Here is a 19,922-nt window from a genome sequence, read left to right on the forward strand (position 1 = left end):
TTACAAGTAAAAACATTTAAATAAAAAGGGTTATCACAATTGGATCAGAATAACATCTATACAAAACATTGTATCTTAGGAATTTGGCTTATGGAGTCAACATACCTGTTAAAGGTACAGATTCTTAATACACATCTGATTTGACAATACAGTTCTCGTAGACATCGAGTAATTACCTGGCTTTAATCACCTCTTTTTCAGACCTGTTATACTCTAGTCTTGATAAAATTAGGATTATTTACCCTACATATACACAGAAGTTGAATTTGTATAAATTTTGTAATTCTTCACCATCCCTATTTTTTATGGGCAATTAATTAGTTTTAAAATTTCACTTAAGAAAGTGAAAACTTTGAGATCCAAAAGAAACTGGGAAGGAAATCCAAAGAAACTTCGCAGTCGCACTTATCCATCCTATCAAAATAATCGTCTGAAACCCCCACAAGACTGAGGCACAGGGAACAATGGCGAGAGCTTTGTCTGGCTATTTTACAAAATTCAATTCGATCTACTCTAGTCAAAAAATGTACACTTTACAGAGAATCATTGCACAATCATGTGCAGCTTCTAGCTTGAGAATTGATGAGCTAATGGGCCACATTAATTGCCACAATCCACAATAGCAGAAACCAAAGGGAGAAAATTTACACATATTTAAAACAATTACTGGCTATCTACTTCCATGCTGTCTTCGGCAAGAACTCCTGTTTGGAGTGCGCTATTTTCACTGTCTTCCGTCACATCCATCCCATCCTGTTCCCACACGACATTTTTCACACCTACAAAAAAAGCATAAGTTAGGTTTAGGGTACGAGGTTATGGGTGCGTTGCACATCAATCAAGACTTAAAGCGAATTTCCGCGATCGAATATCATTCACCGTTGAATGATATTTGACGATCGTGCATTTTTTTAAATGATATTTGACTTCTTCGTTAGTCTCACTGGAGATCGTTGAAATCCATCAATTTGAAATTTCGAATTCACCTCGGGACTTGAATTGATGCAACCGATGCCAGAAACTTCATCCTTCACCAGAATTTTTGTTTCGTCATTTCTTTCTGTTTTTGTGTTTAGTCAATTCAAGTCTAGTGTTTTTGCAATTTGCTGTGTTTTAGTGTTCCGTGTTTTCTTATTTTCTTCTTAATTTCATGTAAAAAAAAAAATCTGAACGCTGATTGGCTCCTGCCATCACCGATCATCGGGCTCACTCAGCACTGATCAATTCATTCAATGAATAATATTTGATCGCAAAAATTCGCTTTAAGTAAGACGTTTTTCTGTCATTGCACACTTTTCATAAGACAAAAATGAAAAAATAAGGTTAATCAAATACCTGAGCATGCATAATGCCTTCTTTTTTTAATGTTAATTCATTAATTGTGAAATTTTCCCCTGATACTTAACAAAATAATTCTTCAATAAATTTCTGACTATTCAATGTCAAAAACATAAAATGATGCTTAGAATCCTGATCACTGATTTTAACTCTTGAGAAAAGTATGTCCGGGAGGATAAAGTCGATTTTCCACAATCGCAAGTCATCTATAGTATCCTACTTAGATGGCCCTGTTTTTAGTATAGATCAGCAGCGGCTGGTGGCTGAGTAGGGATCCAGAGGTTTAAATAGGGATTAGTCTCAGACGACTACTTGAGGTGGGGGAAAAAATAAAAATAGGAAAGTCAGAATTTCGAGGAGAAAAGAAAGGATTGGAAAAAGGAACTTACCTTCTATTTGATTCGACTCATCTGCATCCATTTGGGAGAGATCTATGTCACCTTGAACACTGCTAATACTTTTTACTTCTCCACTACTTAGAGCTTGTTCAACTGTTGACCAAATAAAAAAAAAGTCATGAATTTTACTTGATACTCTGTACTTAGACAGATTTCATTAAATTCCTTTCTTCTTTATAATCTGAAATCTGCAATACATGATTCTGCTACTAGCACAACTGATCCATTGATTAATACTTGCTCTTGCACGTCTTAAATTCATTTGAGTGATGCTAGATGGCATAGTTGATGGACCACTGGACAAGGTACGAATTTAAACAATCTGATACATATTTCTAAACCAGAATTTCACGTAGAACAGGATCTGCGCACCGAAAATTACTGAAACCAACTCCTAAAGAAGATATTAACGTTTTTATTTTACATTGGTTACGAGGAATTTGAACTGCCCACTCACGAGAAACTCGAAGCTCTAGCTGAGCCAAAAGCGTCAAGATTGAGGTAGCCAGATTTTTACATTGCAGAGACTGTCATGATAACGTTTAGCGTGCGATGTGAATCACATAGAGCATTAAGTTTTCATGAGCGGGTGGTTTGAGTTCACGCATCAAGAATTATTGAATATATTTGTAAGGAGTTGATTTTGGTAATTTTCGTTGTGCGCATTGCATTTTACACAAAATTTTGGTTAAGAAACATGTATCAGAATGCTGAAATTCGTACCTTGTCTAGTGGTCCATTGGTACACATAAATTTCAATTATATAGAGCTTCCACCTATTCAATGGATTTCTTATGTTTTTTTATGATTCTTATGGCACCAGTTTACTAATTTACATCATTGTGAACATGTTGACTACAACAGGTAAAATATATTTTCTGCTGGCAAATCCATGAAAATGTCGAAAAAATTGGTGTTTTTAGTTCGAATGGTCCTACATTATGCAATTAGTAAGAAATATTCACTTCCACAACTGAGTGAGAACTTAACATTATAACACTCTTTGGCATGGTGTTACTTATGCGTAACACCGTATTTTTTTGGGGTGTTTTTTTTTTTCAAAAATTGGAACAGTTGCTCTTTTTGAGGCATGATATTCAAAATTTTCGTTAATGTTTCCTTTTAGAAAAAAAGTGATCACCAAAATCTTGAAATTTTAAGGAAAAAATTGGGGAATCCATGTTTTCACAAAAGCTACAGCAAAGTATTGCGTCTCTTGGAATCCGAACATGACATGGAGGGTCAAAGTAATTCTTAGAGATCTTGCTTAAACTGAATTCTCTGCTGGTATGACAAGCTGGGCGGTGACTGTTATGCTTCAAAGCATTTGAGTTATTCACTTTCACCTTCAGGGATGCTATTGCAGTTGAATCAGTGCTTATAAAAAGGACAGAGGTCAATTATTCAAAATGGTTTTTTTTTTTTTGGCATTTATAAACTTTGCGGTAGGAAGCAATAGTTCGCTTCTTGGGACACAAGTGACAGACGTACAGGAACACAAATGTCACATAAAAAGAGCGCCAAGAATGCAACAAAAAAAAAAAAAACCCAAAAAATTAGACTTGCATCCTTTGAAAAGTACTGATTTAGTTGAGGGGAAGAATGAATAGGAATTCATGAAAGGTCTTTATTACCTGGAGTCGTTTTCGGCTTTAATTGCGCTGTAACGGTGGCATTATTTTGTATAGATGACGTATTCAAGACTTTCGTCAATGATGACAGAATAGAACCTGAATACGCAGTTGTTGCAGTACTGTTGGGAGGGGCAACGAACGCCAGATTCTTTTGTCCACTCACCATTTGCACTGTGACAGGTTTTCCTCCAATTGTGATAGCCTGAAACGAATTGGAACATAATATAATTCATACATTTAATCAAATTAACTTGAGACCCTCCATGAGACAAGTGACCTTCAAAATAGGGGTTAATAATTTCCAGTAATGTTTACCAATTTCAGTTGATAAATTGATTTTCGAGTTGTAAATATGGCGATTGCCGAATTCGAAAACAACGTATTTCCAATAAGGTGTTTCAAAATCTCCGCTCAAATTCTATTTTTTTGAAGAAGAAATAGCCAACTTTATAGCTTGAAATTTCCTGAGTATACTACTAACAGTGAGGAAAAATCAAGGAAGTTTTTCAGAAAACACACTGACTAGTTTTACAAGGAAAAAATAAAGTACAACAGCAAGCCTACAATGTCCCAAACGGAGTTACATGGTTTGGCACTTAGGCCATTGACATGAAAATATGACATCGCGATAGCCCCCCCTCTGAAACTGCAAAAGAATGTGTGATGAGAGAGAGACAGAGAAAAAAAGGGTATTAAATGGACATATTTCTGTTAAACGGAACTAAGCGCCAAATTGAGTTCCTTTTGAGGATATTAGAATCCTGAATAGCGCGTTCTGTCAAACAGAACTAAGCGCCATGGAAAAGCATTGCGAGTATAGGACGGAGTGAGCATCGCATCCCGCAACACCCGCCAATCCAAGCCCCCCTCTCCGTTCCTCCCCCTATGATGCTTAGTTCCGTTTGATAGAAATACGTCCAAATGTATAGCAAGTATTGAAAACAAGTAAGGAAGTAGAAAATGCAACAGTTCTTACCCCTGTTGTTCCAGGTGTCAGAGTGGTGGTTTTACCACCAATGGTAACAGTTTTAGGAAGAACACCAGGCGCTGATCCAGGGACAGTGATGGTGATTGGTTTCCCTACAACAGGAGCGCCAGTGCCTGCAGATGAAACCACTACCATCCGCATTCCAGTTGCTCCACTTGCTGATGTTAGACCTCCTGAAATGACAATACAAATCTAATGATGATACATTTCATAATTGACGAGGACAAAGAAGAAGAAGGAGAATGTTTGTTAAAATAAAAATAAAATTTATGGAACAAAAGGAGTTTCCACAACACAATATGTTCGTAAAGGATTCTTCCCCTTCTGAGGAGGGTTGAAAACATTCATTGGGAACAAGTGAGGATTGCTAAAATCAAGCGCACCTTTGCTGAGCCTTTGGTGGAGAACTGTACACTCACTTCTGTATGCGTCTCAATTTACTCCCTATTTATCTGCATATTTTGGCTACAAAATGCAAAGGCTCTTGGATACTTTTAAAGAGAGAGAGTTGAACAACGTATACTGTGTAGTCAGAATGGTTTTTATTTCCCTGATTTTTCAAGGTAAAATCTTGATTAAAACTCGTGCTACTACAACTAATGAGTGTTAGAATTTAACATGAAAGGCCATGATATAGAAATCATTTCCGATTTTTTTGCAACCCAACATTGTTGTTTCTTGCAGAATCAACTCTGAATACATATTCACTTTACATAAAAATGTAGACATATAAAATGGATAGAACTAACCTGCTTGAGAGGTAGTGACAGCTTGCACCGTCCTCAGACCAGCAGTTGTGACCACAATTATTTGCTGCGGACTGGGTCGAACAGCAGCACCTGGTTTTGTTATTACGATAGTCTGCTGTTTGCCAGCAGTCAGAGTATTCGTGTTGGCACCAGTGACAGCTTTGTTTACAGTTACTAAGTTTGATGGCATCGTTTTCATGGTTGTTAACATTTTTCCACCAACTGAACATAAAGAATACAGCATGTAAGTTGAAAATGTGTGACCCGATCAAAATTAAGTACACATCACATTAGGCAGTCCATGGTCATGGAAAGGATGCCTGTTCATACAACTGAAGTTTTTTTCATCATACAGACCTCTGAGAGATCGCTTCAAAATAGCAGAAATATATTCATTGGAATTAACATTCCAAATTTTACATGGGGCTTAAAGTGATTTAAGAAAAGGAATGAAACACAGTTTGGCAAAATTCACATTCTTCGGCAAGTTATAGCACTTAAAGTTTCAGATTAGGCATTGCAACCCACAATCAGGACTGATAACTGCTAAGGGTGTAGACACGTTTCCGCTTATGGTTGAGTTATTTATTTTCATAGATATAAATTTTTACAAAGCAGCCTGAGACAAAAGTAACATGAAAAAAAACAAGGGGGAAAAACGGGAAACAAAGCTAAATATATAACACAAAAATCCGGAGACGTTTCGACTCAAAACTGAGTCATTTTTAGATTTCAGTGTTTCTCCCAGGTCTTGGTCACCAACAGGTAGGTCTCAGGTTATTTCATCGATACTTTTTAATTATTAATTTATTTTCCTACAGAAAATGGCTCAGTTTAGAGTTGAAACGTCTCAGGATTTTAGTGTTGTATTTTTAGTCTTGTTTCCCGTTTTTCCCCCTTGTTTTTTTTCCTTATTATTTATTTTCCTCTCAGTTTCCTTTCCACTCATATCCAGATATTTTTCTTAAATTTCCCATGAATGCAAAATGAAAGATCAAGTTCTTTTTGCACCCTACGATGTGAAGGTGGAGAAAACACTAAGAAATTTAGAGCATTTTACCTTTGGTGGTTCCTCCTTGAGCACTAACTAGTTTCACAATTGTTGCTCCAGGAGGTAACGCTTTCCCTGCAGGAATGGTGCCTGTTTTACCTTGAATAAGATTCACTTTCGGAACCTGCAAACAGAAGTTCAAAAATTAATTCACCGATACTCGTTATATTTTTCCACAAAATAATATAAAATGAACAAAATAATTGGTTCAATTCACATGCGATGAAATTCTTTCATCATACAAAAATATTGCTGAAACCACTATTGTATGAACAACCCTTTTTCTCTTAATTTCCGAAGTTTTAAAAAAAATATCATAACTTTTGGAAGTTTTCTGAAATAATTGAAAATAGCGATGTTTGGTATAATCTGCACAACTATAAAACTGTCCCCGTACAGAGAATTGATTTTGTACTTCTGGGAGTCCATTAAATGAGGTTTCTTTTGAAGTCCTGGATTCTTGATAACAATGTAACTCTCCAACAAAGTTTTGCACTTACGGTGAAAGTGTGAGCACTAGGACCCACTAAGACCTTAAGGACCAAGAAATAGTGCAATGATTTCGTATGGGAGAGGGCTGTTGCCAACTGTTAACAGTAATTACTTGCTCCTAATGCTGGCAACCTTCCTATAGCAAAGGTCCATGTTGAAAGCATTTTCCTCTGATGTGATAAATAAAACTGATTTCAAAACAGAGTATGAACACATGTAATTTGAGAAGAATTCACGGTGCTATGATCAAACAAAACCGCATTTTCAATCTTTGGCTTGCAAAATCCACCATTTTAGAGATCTCAGACAGCCCCACGAACCAAACCTAAGATTGATGAACCAATCAGAAATGGATCCCTCAGTGTCCATTCTCTACCGATAAAGGTTTGTAGGAATAAATGGAAAGTGCTAACCGTAACAGTCATTCCTTGGTTGGTCTTAACAAGCGTTACTATTTGAGGAGTCCCTGCTCCAGAGGCTGCACTGCCAGGCGAGCCGACCGCAGGTTTTTGAAGGATGATTTTTTGCTGTGTTCCAGGGGTCGTTGAGATTGATTTCAAAACAGCCTGACCAGGAGTTAACGATCTGACGGCTGCAAAGGAGAAAAAGATTTACATTGATAATGATGGACCTTTTGAAGTTATATTCCAGACAGTAATTTTCCTGGCTTAACCTTCATCAAGCTGTAAGCTCTCTTATCTCCTAAATTTTAATTTTTCATCACAGTTTGTTGAAATTGTGGAACGAAATAATACGAAGTCTAGTTAACTCGGAAACCCCACTAAGTCGGAGCGAATCCTCGGTTCCGAAGCATTCCGACTCAGCGAGGTTCTACTGTAGTGCCAATTTTCCCCTGATAAAAAATTTCTCTTGAAAGAAAGTGATATATATTTTTCCTCAAAATGTTTAGATATATGAGATTAAACTGTAAACAAAGTTGTCTGAAAAAATTGAAGGAAGTATATTTACAACTTTTCAATGAATTTTAATTTTATCAAAGAAAATTTGGCGATGCCTAAAGGTTTTCACAGCATTCTTTCTTAGCACAGCAGTATTGAAACCTCGCTCAAGAAAAAGTATTAAGTGTACTAAGCTATCACACAAAGGGATTAAGGTTAAGGATATCTATGTTCTGCAGGCAAAATAGTTTCTAAGAACTGAAAATTTTGCTCCTGAGCTGAGGATAAAGCAAATACTTACTTGACACAGCTGCCGCACTGGATGTGACCAAGAGCGGTCTTGTTTCGGGTGTTTTGGCTTGAATAATTTTTATAGCATTATTTTGGATAGGACTTGTCATTCTTGATTTAGCCACCTAGAGAAGAGAAAAATTAAGTGAGTACATACAGCAAAGAATAGGGACATCATAAATACTAATTAATTTAACATCCTTACGCAATATACGCAGGAAAGGACATGAGAGCAATGGCTTGGAACTGGCACCATATGTTCGTTGGGAGTGCATACAAAATTGGACAGGTTGAATCACAATATTGAATTAACGTTGTCTAATCTTCTGTGTTGTTTTACTTTCCAAACAGAAAACTAAGCAGGGTTTCTACATTATTTCAACTATCAAATTTCCTGGGTTTCCCCTGTTTTCCCGGGAGTAGAAGCTCTGACTAAGCAACACTGAGACTTGAAATTTTGTGAAATTCTTCATTATTTAAGATAAATTCGCAGAGAGTTTCAAGGCGTTAGGTAGCTTAGTTCTCCGTTTAAAAAAATAAAACACAAGATAAAATTAGGCAACAAGAAATACACTTGGGCTGATTACAGTTGAATCCACCCAATCAGAAGAGGGAGCGATGTGCGTTTGTCAAAAAACCAGGTATGCTTAAAAAAACTACTGAAGATTTGATTGAAGAATAAATATTCATCAGAGCTTTTACTTTTAATATTTCTTGACCATTTTCGGACCCTTGAGTTGGGCTCCTGATGAAAAATTAGCAATGGTGCCAAACAAAAAACAGTTGGAACAAATGAAAGGATACTTACAGCAGTTGGGCTTGCGGCCACTTTAAGCTTTTGCGTATTGGAGGCAGCATTGGCTAGGGCATGTATTCCTGCCATTACTGGCTGACTGACTATAGGTGAAATAATAGATTTGGTTACTTGCGTAGCCGCTGAAGGTACAGGTAGAGACTCTGTTCAACAGAAAATTAAAACTTTAAAATACATCAATTTTAAAAAAAAAAAAAAATGGATTTAACAGTGAATAGTTGCTTGATAAACAATTTGCTTTTAAGATCGTGCTTTCTATCATATGCCTCGCTTAAATATAACCTTGCAAATTTTAATCAGTGAAAACTCCCAGTAAGTCATTCATTAATTATGTCGAAGATCAAATGGTGTAGGACAATCATTGAAAATGATTTAACTGTCTATGGAAAGGGGGACATCAGTCCCAAGATCTCTGGAGCTGTTACAAAAAAAATGCTCCACAGTATTTCACCAACCCAGAATTCTGATGGTTTGAAGTTTACGAGTCAAAAAACATTGTTAAAGGAGGAGGCTCTTCAAAATTTATACCCATCATGTTCAGAGCTAAAAATGTTGAATAAAATGCAGCTATAAGCTCTCTGTTGGCACTAAAGAGCATTTACAACTGGACGTATTTCTATCAAACGGAACTGAGCGCCATCGGGGGGGAAGGTAAAGGGGGGCTTGGATTGGCGGCGGAAACGGGCACCGTGCTCAATCCGTCCTATACTCGCAGTGATTTCCCATGGCGCTTAGGTCCGTTTGACAGAACGAATAGAGATGTCATCTTCTTGTAGGAAGAAAAAAAGTCTGTTAAATTTTTTTATGTGAAAATTTATTCAAGATGATTACCGGAGATAGTTGTTGCCGTAGAGACAGGGGTTTGAGTTGTGGTTGGAGTTTCCGATTGTGGCAGAGCGGGAGCCGCAGGAGACGCTCCTTGGCTGGCCGGTGGCATCTCGTACTTTTGAATTTGAAGAATATAGGATTCAGCTGTTGGCACTCCTTGCCAGCAAACCTCTAGAGAATCTGTTGATGCACGCACTAATTGGACTCTTCCAGTCGATTTGGGTTTCTCAACTTCTAAATACCATAAGTCTTTGCAACAAACCTGGAAGGAAGAGCAAACAATTTTCACACACGTTGGGTACACAGAGTAACTCCCATTTTAAAACAGAATTTCTAAGGTTCCTAATTAGAAATCAGTGTTGTTTATTGATTTTTTAAAATTAATTTTCCAGACCCTCATGAATGACTAGTACTTGTGAGGTCACTTGATTAAATGGACGTATTTCTGTCAAATGGAACTAAGCGCCATAGGGGGAAGAGGGTAGAGGGGGGCTTGGATTGGCGGCGGAACCGGACGCCGGACTCATTCCGTTCTATACTCGCAATGCTTTTCCATGGCGCTTAGTTCCGTTTGACAGAACGCGCATCCGGCATTCTAAATTCCTCAAAAGGAACTCAAATTGGCGCTTAGTTCCGTTTGACAGAAATACATCCAAATGAGGTTTGTAGAGAAATTTACAGTGAGCAAGTGGTAAAGCAGTAACCCTATATGATAAAATTAACAACAATTCAACTTAGTTGGCTAACACAGAAAGTTTACGAACCTTCGACTGAGAACAAAATCATTATTTTGAAAATCCAAATTTGAAAAGACACAGCATGCGTAACCTCAGTGGAAAGAAATACATTGAACATTATACTGATTTTGATAGAGCTGTCTTTCAGCAAACCCTAGTTGGAGTGACTACTATTAAAGCAAAATATGACTCAAAAGAGAATTTTGCTTGCCTAACCTGTGCACCCTAGAGGTCTGTTCCATGAACTTTTCAAAGGCTAATAAATGAGTATTAAATTTTCAAAAAAAAAAAAAAAAAAAAAAAAAAAAAAAAAAAAAAAAAAAAAACTTTCCAAAGACAAATTTTGGTTTAATAATTCACGCCCTAAGATAATTAGAGGGGTGTTAATATTCTAAAAATACTCAATTAAGGTGTAAACTCAGTCCAGAGGCAACCGCAGTTTTAATATTGTACTTGTCGCAGATTTTAGAGATGCACCAGCGACTAGATTAATTGAAAAATTACGAAAAATAAAGAAAAGAGAAAGAACAAAAACACTTTGCAAGAAAGCCACTTTTAAAAATAATGAAAAAATTCTGGGTTCAGCTTTTAACTGACAGTTAGTGACCGCAAAGATTTTGATTAAAAAATGTCTCCGATGGTTAGTCTTCACACTTGAGAGGCAGAGGAGGGGTCACAACTTAAACAGAAATTAACTGGAGGAAAAATGGACGAAAATGAAGTAAATGAAAGACTCTATTTACATTAGTCACCTGATTATTCCATGCTTTCCTGTAACCATCTCTTCCTGACCAAATGTAAACGCGACAATGTATGGCTGCAGCACAGTGACCCGCTCGTGCTCTTGGTAAGTTTTCTTCGGCAGTTTCCATGATTAAGTTTTCCCAAGCCATATGTTCTACAACAGTAGCATTTAAATTAAACTACAGACAACGGATTGTGTGAAAGACATTTCATGAGCTCCAACAGGAGATCTTCAAAATATATCAACTGGTAAAATGACCATTTTCACGCAGACACAAATTGATAGGTTTTGCAAAGGCTATGTTGATAACTCCACCAATACTGCTCTGTTAAGAAGTTCTGAGAAGTATGCTATTTCACTGAATTTTGATGGATTAGTGACACTTAACAAATTGAAACAATGACAAAATTTATTGTAAGAGAGAGCAGGGTGTCTCGCAATATTTCCCTCCTCTTCTCCCTGTCTTTCCAGGTTTTTCCTGACCCTTGGATTTACCATCTCCCTGTCTGTCCATAATTCTCTCCAACCGTTTTAACCATAACAAAAGAAAAATGAAAATAAATATAGCTCACCACAAAATACCGGTACAAATGGGTAAGGGCTCGATTTTCTCGGGGAAAAATACACTACAGACAGTAGAGATTGCGACTAATTTTTGTTCAAAAGGATTTGCGGCTTCCCTGGACTTACCTAGGTTCAAACAGGCCAATTGATTGGTGCATTTCCACTCTTTTTCATGGGCTGCTACTTTGACATCATCAAGAACCAGAGGAACCCAGCCACCAAAGATGAACATACGACTGCCGATCATGGTAGCTGTATGCAAGGATCGCGGTAAGGGTGGGATTCCGACAACCTCTGGTTTGGTCCACATCATAGTGTCTGAAAGCGATAAAAAATAATTTGCTCAAACAACGATTCACAAGGAACTATGAATAGAATGATCAGTGCTTGATGCTGGTAATGGGGTTGCCACAAAATTTAGAAAATGAAATCCCCTGATGTCACCCAGACACATTATGGCAAAATTATCTAACAATTGAAGATATGCCACGTGGCTGAAAAGACTTAATAGTTTTCAGGCATAACTGGTTGTTCAGAACATCAAACCCACTCTGGAAAGCAAATAAAAGTAAATTAACACTTTTTCTGGGAAACTTTTGTCATTTTCACTGATATTTCCAGGTTTTCCCTGACTTTTTAAAACTCCCTGCCTGTGACAACCCTGTGGTATCAAATGATATGATGCTGCACTTGGGGAAAAACAATTTTTGTGTGGTTTTTCTTTCTAATAATACCTTTGGCTCATGATAAATTACACCATAAAATAAAATTCAAGATTCGATTTAGATTTTCATTTCATGCGAGTTTAAGGGTTATATGTTAAAGAGTTTCTTTGACTCCTACAGACTGAGACCCTACCAACAAGAATTCTAGTCTTGAAACTTCTAAAATTTTCATTTTTGGTGTTAGGTATTTATTTTTTTAGAAAAAGGGGTGCTGAAAATTAACTTCTGATGACTGATCTTCACTCCTACATACTTAAGGACAAGGCACACAAAATTCGAGCTATTTGGTTGAGAAGTAAGGGAATGAAGGTAATAAGGAAGCTAAAAACAGTCATTTTTGCAGAATTTTTATTCCTAGCTTACGGTTGGGGAAGCGTGGTGTTGAAATCTAAATCAGGAGTCATAGGCTTAAGAAGAAACATTTGTCAATTTTTTGAAAAATTGAACAAAAGACAGAATATCAAGAGCGCATGGATTTACCAACCTATATCAAGCATCCAAAGATCGCCGAGACGATTGCCACTCATTCCTCCGAAGATGATTAATTTTGAATGACCCTCAGGGTCTGTGTAACCACATGCTGTGTGAGACTCTCTGGGAGGTGGTTCGTTTCCCCGAGTTTGGGGGATTTCCCATGATGTAGCACCGCTAGGATGCAGCTCCAGAGTATACAAATCATTTAGATACCTGGAATAAATTGAGGCAAGTGATTGTTAACAAGAGTAAATTTATTAACCATAAATGTTGAGCATCCAGGTTGATCAAGAGAACAGCTTGAAGAATATTTTAGGCCTAGAATTTTGCAAAATTGCCTATGTAATTTGCACAACGAGATCTGTCGAGAAATTTCTATTCACTTTCTATTATTAACCCATTCTCCTCATATGACAACTTTACTCGCCAGCGTGCGCCTAGGATATATCTCAGCTGACGAGTTGACTCGCACTATCTGTTAGCATTGCAACGCTTGAGATGCCATCTATCGGAAAATCAAAAAAACATGACCAACACAAACACGTGGCAACACCAATAGATGCCGAGAATTAACTCGTCAACTGAGATATGTCCTGCAGACGCGCTGATAAGTATACTTGTCAAATGCGGCGAATGGGTTAATAAAATTGAGAATAAAGGTAAAACATACAAAATTTCAAATTTACCTCAAATGAAACAGTCTTCCTGTAAAATGCCCAGTACTATGCATGGGTATTTCAAGAAATGACCTAAGTAAGTTTTCAGTTATTCTCATGACTTAATTAGAGACTCCAGGAAAAGCACAGATGAATGAATATTTTTGAATCTAATACAATTTTGGGCAAATGCTCATTGCTCAATACATGATCTATAGAAAGTAAGTTGCTTACTCAAGTCTGAAAAAAAGCTTCCTTAAAATCATTGTTTGATAATTTCTCCGCCATTTTTGTTATTCTTGAGGTTAACAAAGATTCCACCAAACCCAGAGGAGCAATAGCTTTCATTAAATCCAGAAATCATGTCATTGGTTATTCACCGCAGGAAAATTCTACAATCAATACACTAATGTACTGAAGTTCGATACGGACTGAATTGCTCAGAAAGACTATCTGTGAAGACAATGCGCTTTTTTCGCTTGATTATTTACCTGGGAATATTGTTTTTAGGGTCATCACTGTCGTTTGCTAAGCCGCCAAAAAGATAAACTTTATTGCCAATTAGTGTGAAACTGTGTCCCAGTCTCGGACACGGAGGTGGTCCATTTCTCGGAACTTTTGGTTTCAGCCTTTTCCATTCCCAGCGACTAGCCTGTAATTTTAATATTAATTTGATGAACATTGGGCACAGATAAAACGGGATATGAGACATTAAACTTCATGAATTGGTAGGACAAAGAAATGGTGCAAACAATTGTTAAAATAAAAAGTAAAGACGTGGTTCTGAGGTGCCCTAATAAAGTATATTTGTAAAATTTTAGAGCGATTTGTCTGCCAAATTAACGCCTATGGACAATGGTATACTTATCCTGAATTCCGCCCTTTCCACATTGAGTCCCCTTTTTCTAAGCTTCATCACAAATTAGTAGATAAATGATTAAATAATAAATAAACCTCATGAAAGAAATCATGTATGTTGGAAGAAAATAAATAAAAATTTTGAATTGTGAAAACTTGCAAACTGAGGTGGCAGATTTTGTTTTAAAGGTCCTCATTGGCGATGAAGGGAAAAAGTGAGGCTGAAGACTAAAAAAAAGTAGACAGGGCATACAATAAAATGGCTATTCAGGCCTGAGAGAAAAATTAACACTACTTATCCCTTAAATGAAAAAGAAACAAAATTAGGTACAAGGAAATTGCCACATTTACTGGAAAAACATTAGAAAACAGGAAAAAAGACAGGCATTTTTCTCAACGAAAAAAATTTATACTGAAAAGCTCAATTTGAGGAGACATACTCCAACTAACCTGAAGCTCGTACAACCTGTTAGAGTATTTTCCATACTCTACCATCCCTCCAAAAACAAGGATCCTTGTGTTGTCTACTACAAATCCATAGGCGGCACATCCTGGAGGGATGTCGCCTTTCATCACTGGAATAAACCATTGGTTTGTGGCTGTAAAGGAGAGAAATGTGAATATTAGAACTTGTGAAATAGAAAGGAGGGCAGTTCTGGATTAAGAAAGTAGTATTCAAGTAGAGAAAATTATCACAAAAGAACTCCATATTCAAGCCTCTTTCACCTCTGTCAAGATACTTGAGGCACTCCCGGCAAGTGTAGGCAGTTAAATTGAGTTCACATAGGATTCATACTGACTAAGCTAACATTTTAACCGAATACAAAATTTAGATGTACGAGTGATGCTACGATAGTGTGCAGTCAGTGGAAATGCCATCTGCCAGATGCTAAAAAAGTCCCAAGATACATGATCAAAACACAACCCATAGGTCAGCCATGTTAAAAATGAAAGGCCAATAGTTGAGAGAACATTCCAACATCCTTAAGAGTCCATAAAATAATAGGGAATTTGCCATGGATTGGACTAGCGGTAGAGTCGAACGGCACAGCTAAATTTAGCAAGGAGGTCAAACAAGGAATGATAAGGCCCTTTGCAACATAGCAATGAAGCAAACAAAACTGAGAAGTTTGGTAATGACTTAGTACAATGCCAGAAGAGATTGTCAAAGACTTGGTCCTCCAAAGAGACAAGCGCTCGGCTTGAGTGAATTGAGTTCCAGATCTTGGCGGGTGAGACTTAAACTGATATCAAATAATGGAGGTAGCCTCAATCTAGAAATATGTGTGCATCATAGAAAAAAAGGGTCTTCCCTAGTTCACGGTGATAGTATGATTATAAGTCATGAGGAAGCTACGGCTGGAATTGGTGGTGGATTGATAAGGCTTGTTGGTGGCAAATTTCGTCCCGGCAAAGCGAAGGAATCATAGGCTTCATAAACAACGTCGGATCATGTTTCGTCCAAGGAGGCCGCCATATTGGATAGGCTGTTATGCCGCGAAATTTTACATATGACATTGAGGTGAATTTAACCCCTAAATGAGTCTAAAAATGCGTAAAAAACTTGGTGTTGGCGGCATAGAGTTGAACGCTAGGGTTTATTTAGAGGGATCGAGATGGAACAAAGCAATCTTAATTTCCGATTCTGGCCATGATAGGCACGTTCAGTATAGAGGACTTACCTGAGTTGTAGACATGAAGTTCGTCAACTATTCCTTCATTTCCTCCCCCGAAAACTACCATCAAATCTTTGATGGCAACGGCACGATGGCCATGTCTTGGTCTAGGAGCTGGTCCCGAAGGATTTTCAACTCTTTTCCACCGTAAAATGGGCGCAGCCATCACTGTAAACACATTATTGAACTCACAAGTCACAACAAACCGAAAAGGACCCACGGCGACTCTAGCGTTGTGTACAGCCTGTTTTCAATTGACCAATCAGCGATCGAGTTACCGCTTCCTAGGCGCGTCACCGATTTTTAAATTGCCGTTTTTAGCGCGCATCGGCATCCATCGCACATCTTGCTCGCTTTTCTTTTCAGGAATTTAAACACTTTTTTTTCTGTCTCTCCCTCCTTCCAATTTTTTTTCATTTTCTTTTAAAAATCATCCAGCGCACAATAGCAGTTTTTCTAAGGCATATCAAGCGATCAAAGTGCGGGACGACGAGCGAGCAACATCTATGCATTTTTGGTGCACTTGCAGTTGCACTGCCTTGCAACATTAAAGTGCAACGTCACCCACAGATGGTCTCTCCTTTTGTCAGAATTTGGTTGATGGCTTAAGGCTGTGGGCAAGGTGATCTCAGTCTAAACTTGAAATTTTTCCATTCGAGCTTTCATTTCACAAATTTTCGACGAATTTGTGCCCGCTTCCCGCTGAAACAAGTTTACATGACGTCACAGCCGCTGCGGCGTCCCTGACTACATCGACCACAGGAAAGAACGCCTAACTTATGACGTACAAGACGTACCAATTTTTTCAGCCAATCACAGCAGGCTCTCCGTGTAAATAAACATCATCTTATCAGTGCGAGTCAGTTTCAGTAAAATCTTCAAAATCTAACTTTTTTCCAGACTTTTTCTGAAATATTTCCTGTTTTCATCACATATTTCTGCCTGTAACGTCTTCAGATTGTGAAAAATATCTGTATTTGTTCTCGGATTCATTTTTACTTTATGTGTCACGAAGTTGTGTACAAATTTTCAACTTTCTAACATCAGTTTTAACTGATTGTGAGTGCTGCTAGTACTTATTTTTTTGCACAGAAGCTCATCATTAATGACCATATGTGCTTTGAATGATTTAAGTTAGTTCACAATTATGGTAATCTTTCCATCAAAATCCGGCGCTTACAAGTATAAGTAAAATACACCTGCACCTATGTTCAATTAATCATTTTATGCAAGGGAATTTAGGTTGAGACTCTCCCTTCGAAAGGATGGTGGCAACCTCTTGACAAGCATCTTCCAATCTTCATGTGAAGCATTTCTTATTCTGTGTGCAAAACGCTCATCTCAAAGTTCCAATGAGTAATCTGGAGACGTGGGTTGATGGCCCTGCGGACGGTGAAAGTACAGTAAGTAACCATTCATTAGCTGCGTTTTTATGAGCATTTCAATACGAGTTGTAACTTATCTTGGATCTGAAGCAAGAGATACGCATTGAAAACCTTTGCACAAGTCCAGTTGCAACTTGCCTATTCAGCTGAAAATGGATTCAATTTGACTGGGATCAAAAGGTATTTGTCCGAACACTCACCGGCACTCGCCGAACAAGCTGCGCTCCTGGTGTGGGACGGAGCAGTCGTTGTAATTATGTTGATGTGTGATATAAGGAATAAATAAACCAAATAAATTGAATTTAGTTTTTCCAACTTTCCATCGAAAATTATATAAAGATGTAACAGGTCAGTTTCATACTCAGCATTTGCACTTATTGATAAAACATTTACTTTAATGCAAGGTTGCTTTTTCTTCATTATCTTACAATTTACATTTCCGTTATTGGCTGGAGCATTGCAATTTGTAATCAACGAACATTTTCGAAACGTATGAGGTAACAGCAATTACTTGCGTTGCTCCAGGGAATAGCCAATTGCCAGACAAAAATACAGCCTTCAAAAACTTTATGCACCTATTTATCAAAGGGTGTGAACTGAAGCTTTTTTAGCTACAGCAGCATTATCAGGGGCAGTAAAAGTTAAGAACAACTCGCTCAATTCAAAATGAAATAAAATGGGTTTTCTCTTTCTGCTCTTTTCTAGGATCCTGTGTCAAAGAAAACAGCTGCCCTTCAAAAATTGCGAAACTGGATCAACAAAATGATGAGAATTGAAATGACTGATACACGAATATTGGTCGGCCGATTTATCTGCACTGATCGAGATGGGAACACGATCATGGCATCCTGTCATGAATACCTGAATCCTGAGGGTAAGTAGACTTCCAGGCTACTTTAAATTATTTTTCTTACAATTTTATCAAGTTGATAATTCCATTTTGATACCAACAGGGTATCAGAAGAGGTATGAATGAGGGAGGGTAAATGGAGGTTTCACAACTTAAAGGCAAAGAGTATTATCACCTATAGGATTCGGATCTGACAGTTGAAGAAGGAAATTGTAAGGGCAACGTTTATCGGCCCTCTGTGATGAAGTGGTTGTAGTGTAGCCCCTATGACCAAGAGGTTCCAGGTTTGATTCCTGGCTAGGTGACCTGAGTATGATCGACTCAGGCAATGGTTGCCTCGGGCTCAGGCATGAAGCGTGGGATTAACTCTTTGGGTTATTTGAAGAATTGGTAAAACTAAAAAAAAAACCAAACTGAATATTGACGTAGATCCACAGTGATCTTGCGAAGAGAGTGCGTTGGTGATGAATAAATGCCTGAAAAGATGGGGGCTGAGAAAATATTATGCCAGTATCAAAACCAAGCAATTGGTTTGCGTAATGATCTGTAAGAGGATAGGTTTAGGTGGTGATCGGGAGTCACAGAGAACCAATTGGGTTGAGGTAGCAGCTCAAATATACCAAAAAAATTTGTTATAAAATTTATTTGAAAAATGCACTTCTAAAATTTAACACATTACAGTGAAACATTCATCAACCCACTTTAGCCGAAGATTGTGTGGGAGTCACAAGCTTTTAGAAAAAAACATCTTAATGTGACTCCTCATTGATCAAGGAAAACAATGTTCAGTGAAAAGATAAAAACAAAATTTCAATTAAGAATTAAAAATAAAAAACCTTTCACTGAAAAATTTTGATCCTTAAAAATATTTCCCCTCACCTTGGCAGAAGTTTCTAGTTGAATCTCTTAATACTGTTTATACTTTGGAACAAAAACTCAAAAAAACAATGAAGATTTCATGATTAAGGTAAATGTTTTAAGAAGTCCATAAAAACCTGTGTAAGCACTCCGTTTTGTATTTCAAAATCTTTTAGCTCGAGGAGCTTTCCCAGAGGATTTGAAAGTTAAGAAATGTAATGAATCATCTCAATATTTTGATTTAATAATGTTGAAATATGATTAGACGTGCTTAGTCAATCAAGTACTCTACTAGTCTTTGTTACTCCACTGGCTCTAATTATCTCTCATTATTTTGTTTTGTTGCAGTGTGTGGATTTTCTGATGAACCAAGATTACTTGGCCTCGTCATGGTCCCAGGACGGCATATAGTATCTGTTTCCATCTTCAAATAGTGTTTTGATTGATCACTGCTAAACGAGTGAGCAATAATTTCTGAGAAAACACCACTTGATTGTACATTATGGTTTTTGAAACAACGCAAATACATACAATATTTTGTTCCTTTTTTGAAATTTCATCTAATTGAAAAATTCCTATTGTTGTCACCTCTATGAAGTATATAGGTGTTTTTGGTTTAGACATTTGGTTAATTTCTGAAGAAAAGGCCCTGAAAATACAGCTTTAGACCACAGTCGTGTTGTCAAATGAATTAAGGTAATTTTTTTTCTTACTTTTTCCTTCAAGTAATATATTTTTGCTCCCCTTTTTTTACTGAACTTAGCTGCTAATGTTTGACTCATTGTAACAGAGTTGTTTATGCTAAATCAAAATGTTATTCTATGTTATCCCATAGTAAAAGTTAATTTTTGTCAAATCATTTACTTCAAGTTAAAAGAGAAGAAAATTCTTCTTCAATGACAAAAATTAAGG

The 19,922-nt window shown here is 37.3% G+C and overlaps 2 protein-coding genes across 3 annotated transcripts; one reads left to right on the plus strand and one right to left on the minus strand.

Annotated features, from left to right (window-relative positions):
- Positions 1 to 176: 176 nt before the first annotated feature.
- Hcf (Host cell factor) lies at positions 177 to 16,162 on the minus strand. Of its 2 annotated transcripts, none has more exons than XM_019040888.2 (16): positions 15,924 to 16,162; positions 14,692 to 14,840; positions 13,875 to 14,035; positions 12,738 to 12,940; positions 11,655 to 11,846; positions 10,972 to 11,117; positions 9,486 to 9,744; positions 8,649 to 8,797; positions 7,851 to 7,965; positions 7,064 to 7,242; positions 6,168 to 6,282; positions 5,108 to 5,329; positions 4,347 to 4,531; positions 3,371 to 3,572; positions 1,728 to 1,829; positions 177 to 779 (listed from the first exon to the last, which is right to left on the minus strand). In XM_019040888.2, the coding sequence occupies exons 1-16, from the start codon at positions 16,081 to 16,083 to the stop codon at positions 664 to 666; spliced, it is 2,655 nt and encodes an 884-aa protein (XP_018896433.1). In that variant the 5' UTR covers positions 16,084 to 16,162; the 3' UTR covers positions 177 to 663. The 2 variants fall into 2 exon arrangements, with proteins under 2 accessions (XP_018896433.1, XP_018896432.1); XM_019040887.2 differs by having other exon boundaries at positions 10,963 to 11,117.
- Positions 16,163 to 16,742: 580 nt separating this feature from the next.
- Sbat (LSMD1 domain-containing protein Sbat) lies at positions 16,743 to 19,564 on the plus strand. The gene is made up of 3 exons (XM_019040889.2): positions 16,743 to 17,320; positions 18,008 to 18,176; positions 19,359 to 19,564. Exons 1-3 carry the CDS (start codon positions 17,270 to 17,272, stop codon positions 19,442 to 19,444), a joined length of 306 nt encoding a protein of 101 aa, XP_018896434.2. The 5' UTR covers positions 16,743 to 17,269; the 3' UTR covers positions 19,445 to 19,564.
- The last annotated feature ends 358 nt before the right edge of the window (positions 19,565 to 19,922 follow it).

Source organism: Bemisia tabaci, chromosome 2 (assembly GCF_918797505.1).
Source record: "Bemisia tabaci chromosome 2, PGI_BMITA_v3".
NCBI lineage: Eukaryota > Metazoa > Arthropoda > Insecta > Hemiptera > Aleyrodidae > Bemisia > Bemisia tabaci.

Excerpts from the sequence above, each read along its gene's own strand:
- Hcf (XM_019040887.2), bottom strand. The coding sequence starts at position 16,083 with ATGGCTGCGCCCATTTTACGGTGGAAAAGAGTTGAAAATCCTTCGGGA. Across the intron at positions 11,847-12,737 it reads TCTTTGGATGCTTGATATAG|ACACTATGATGTGGACCAAA; the intron begins GTTGGTAAATCC and ends TATCGCTTTCAG. Across the intron at positions 3,573-4,346 it reads TGACACCTGGAACAACAGGG|GCTATCACAATTGGAGGAAA; the intron begins GTAAGAACTGTT and ends AATTCGTTTCAG.
- Sbat (XM_019040889.2), top strand. The coding sequence starts at position 17,270 with ATGAGTAATCTGGAGACGTGGGTTGATGGCCCTGCGGACGGTGAAAGT. Across the intron at positions 17,321-18,007 it reads CTGCGGACGGTGAAAGTACA|GATCCTGTGTCAAAGAAAAC; the intron begins GTAAGTAACCAT and ends GCTCTTTTCTAG. Across the intron at positions 18,177-19,358 it reads TGAATACCTGAATCCTGAGG|TGTGTGGATTTTCTGATGAA; the intron begins GTAAGTAGACTT and ends GTTTTGTTGCAG.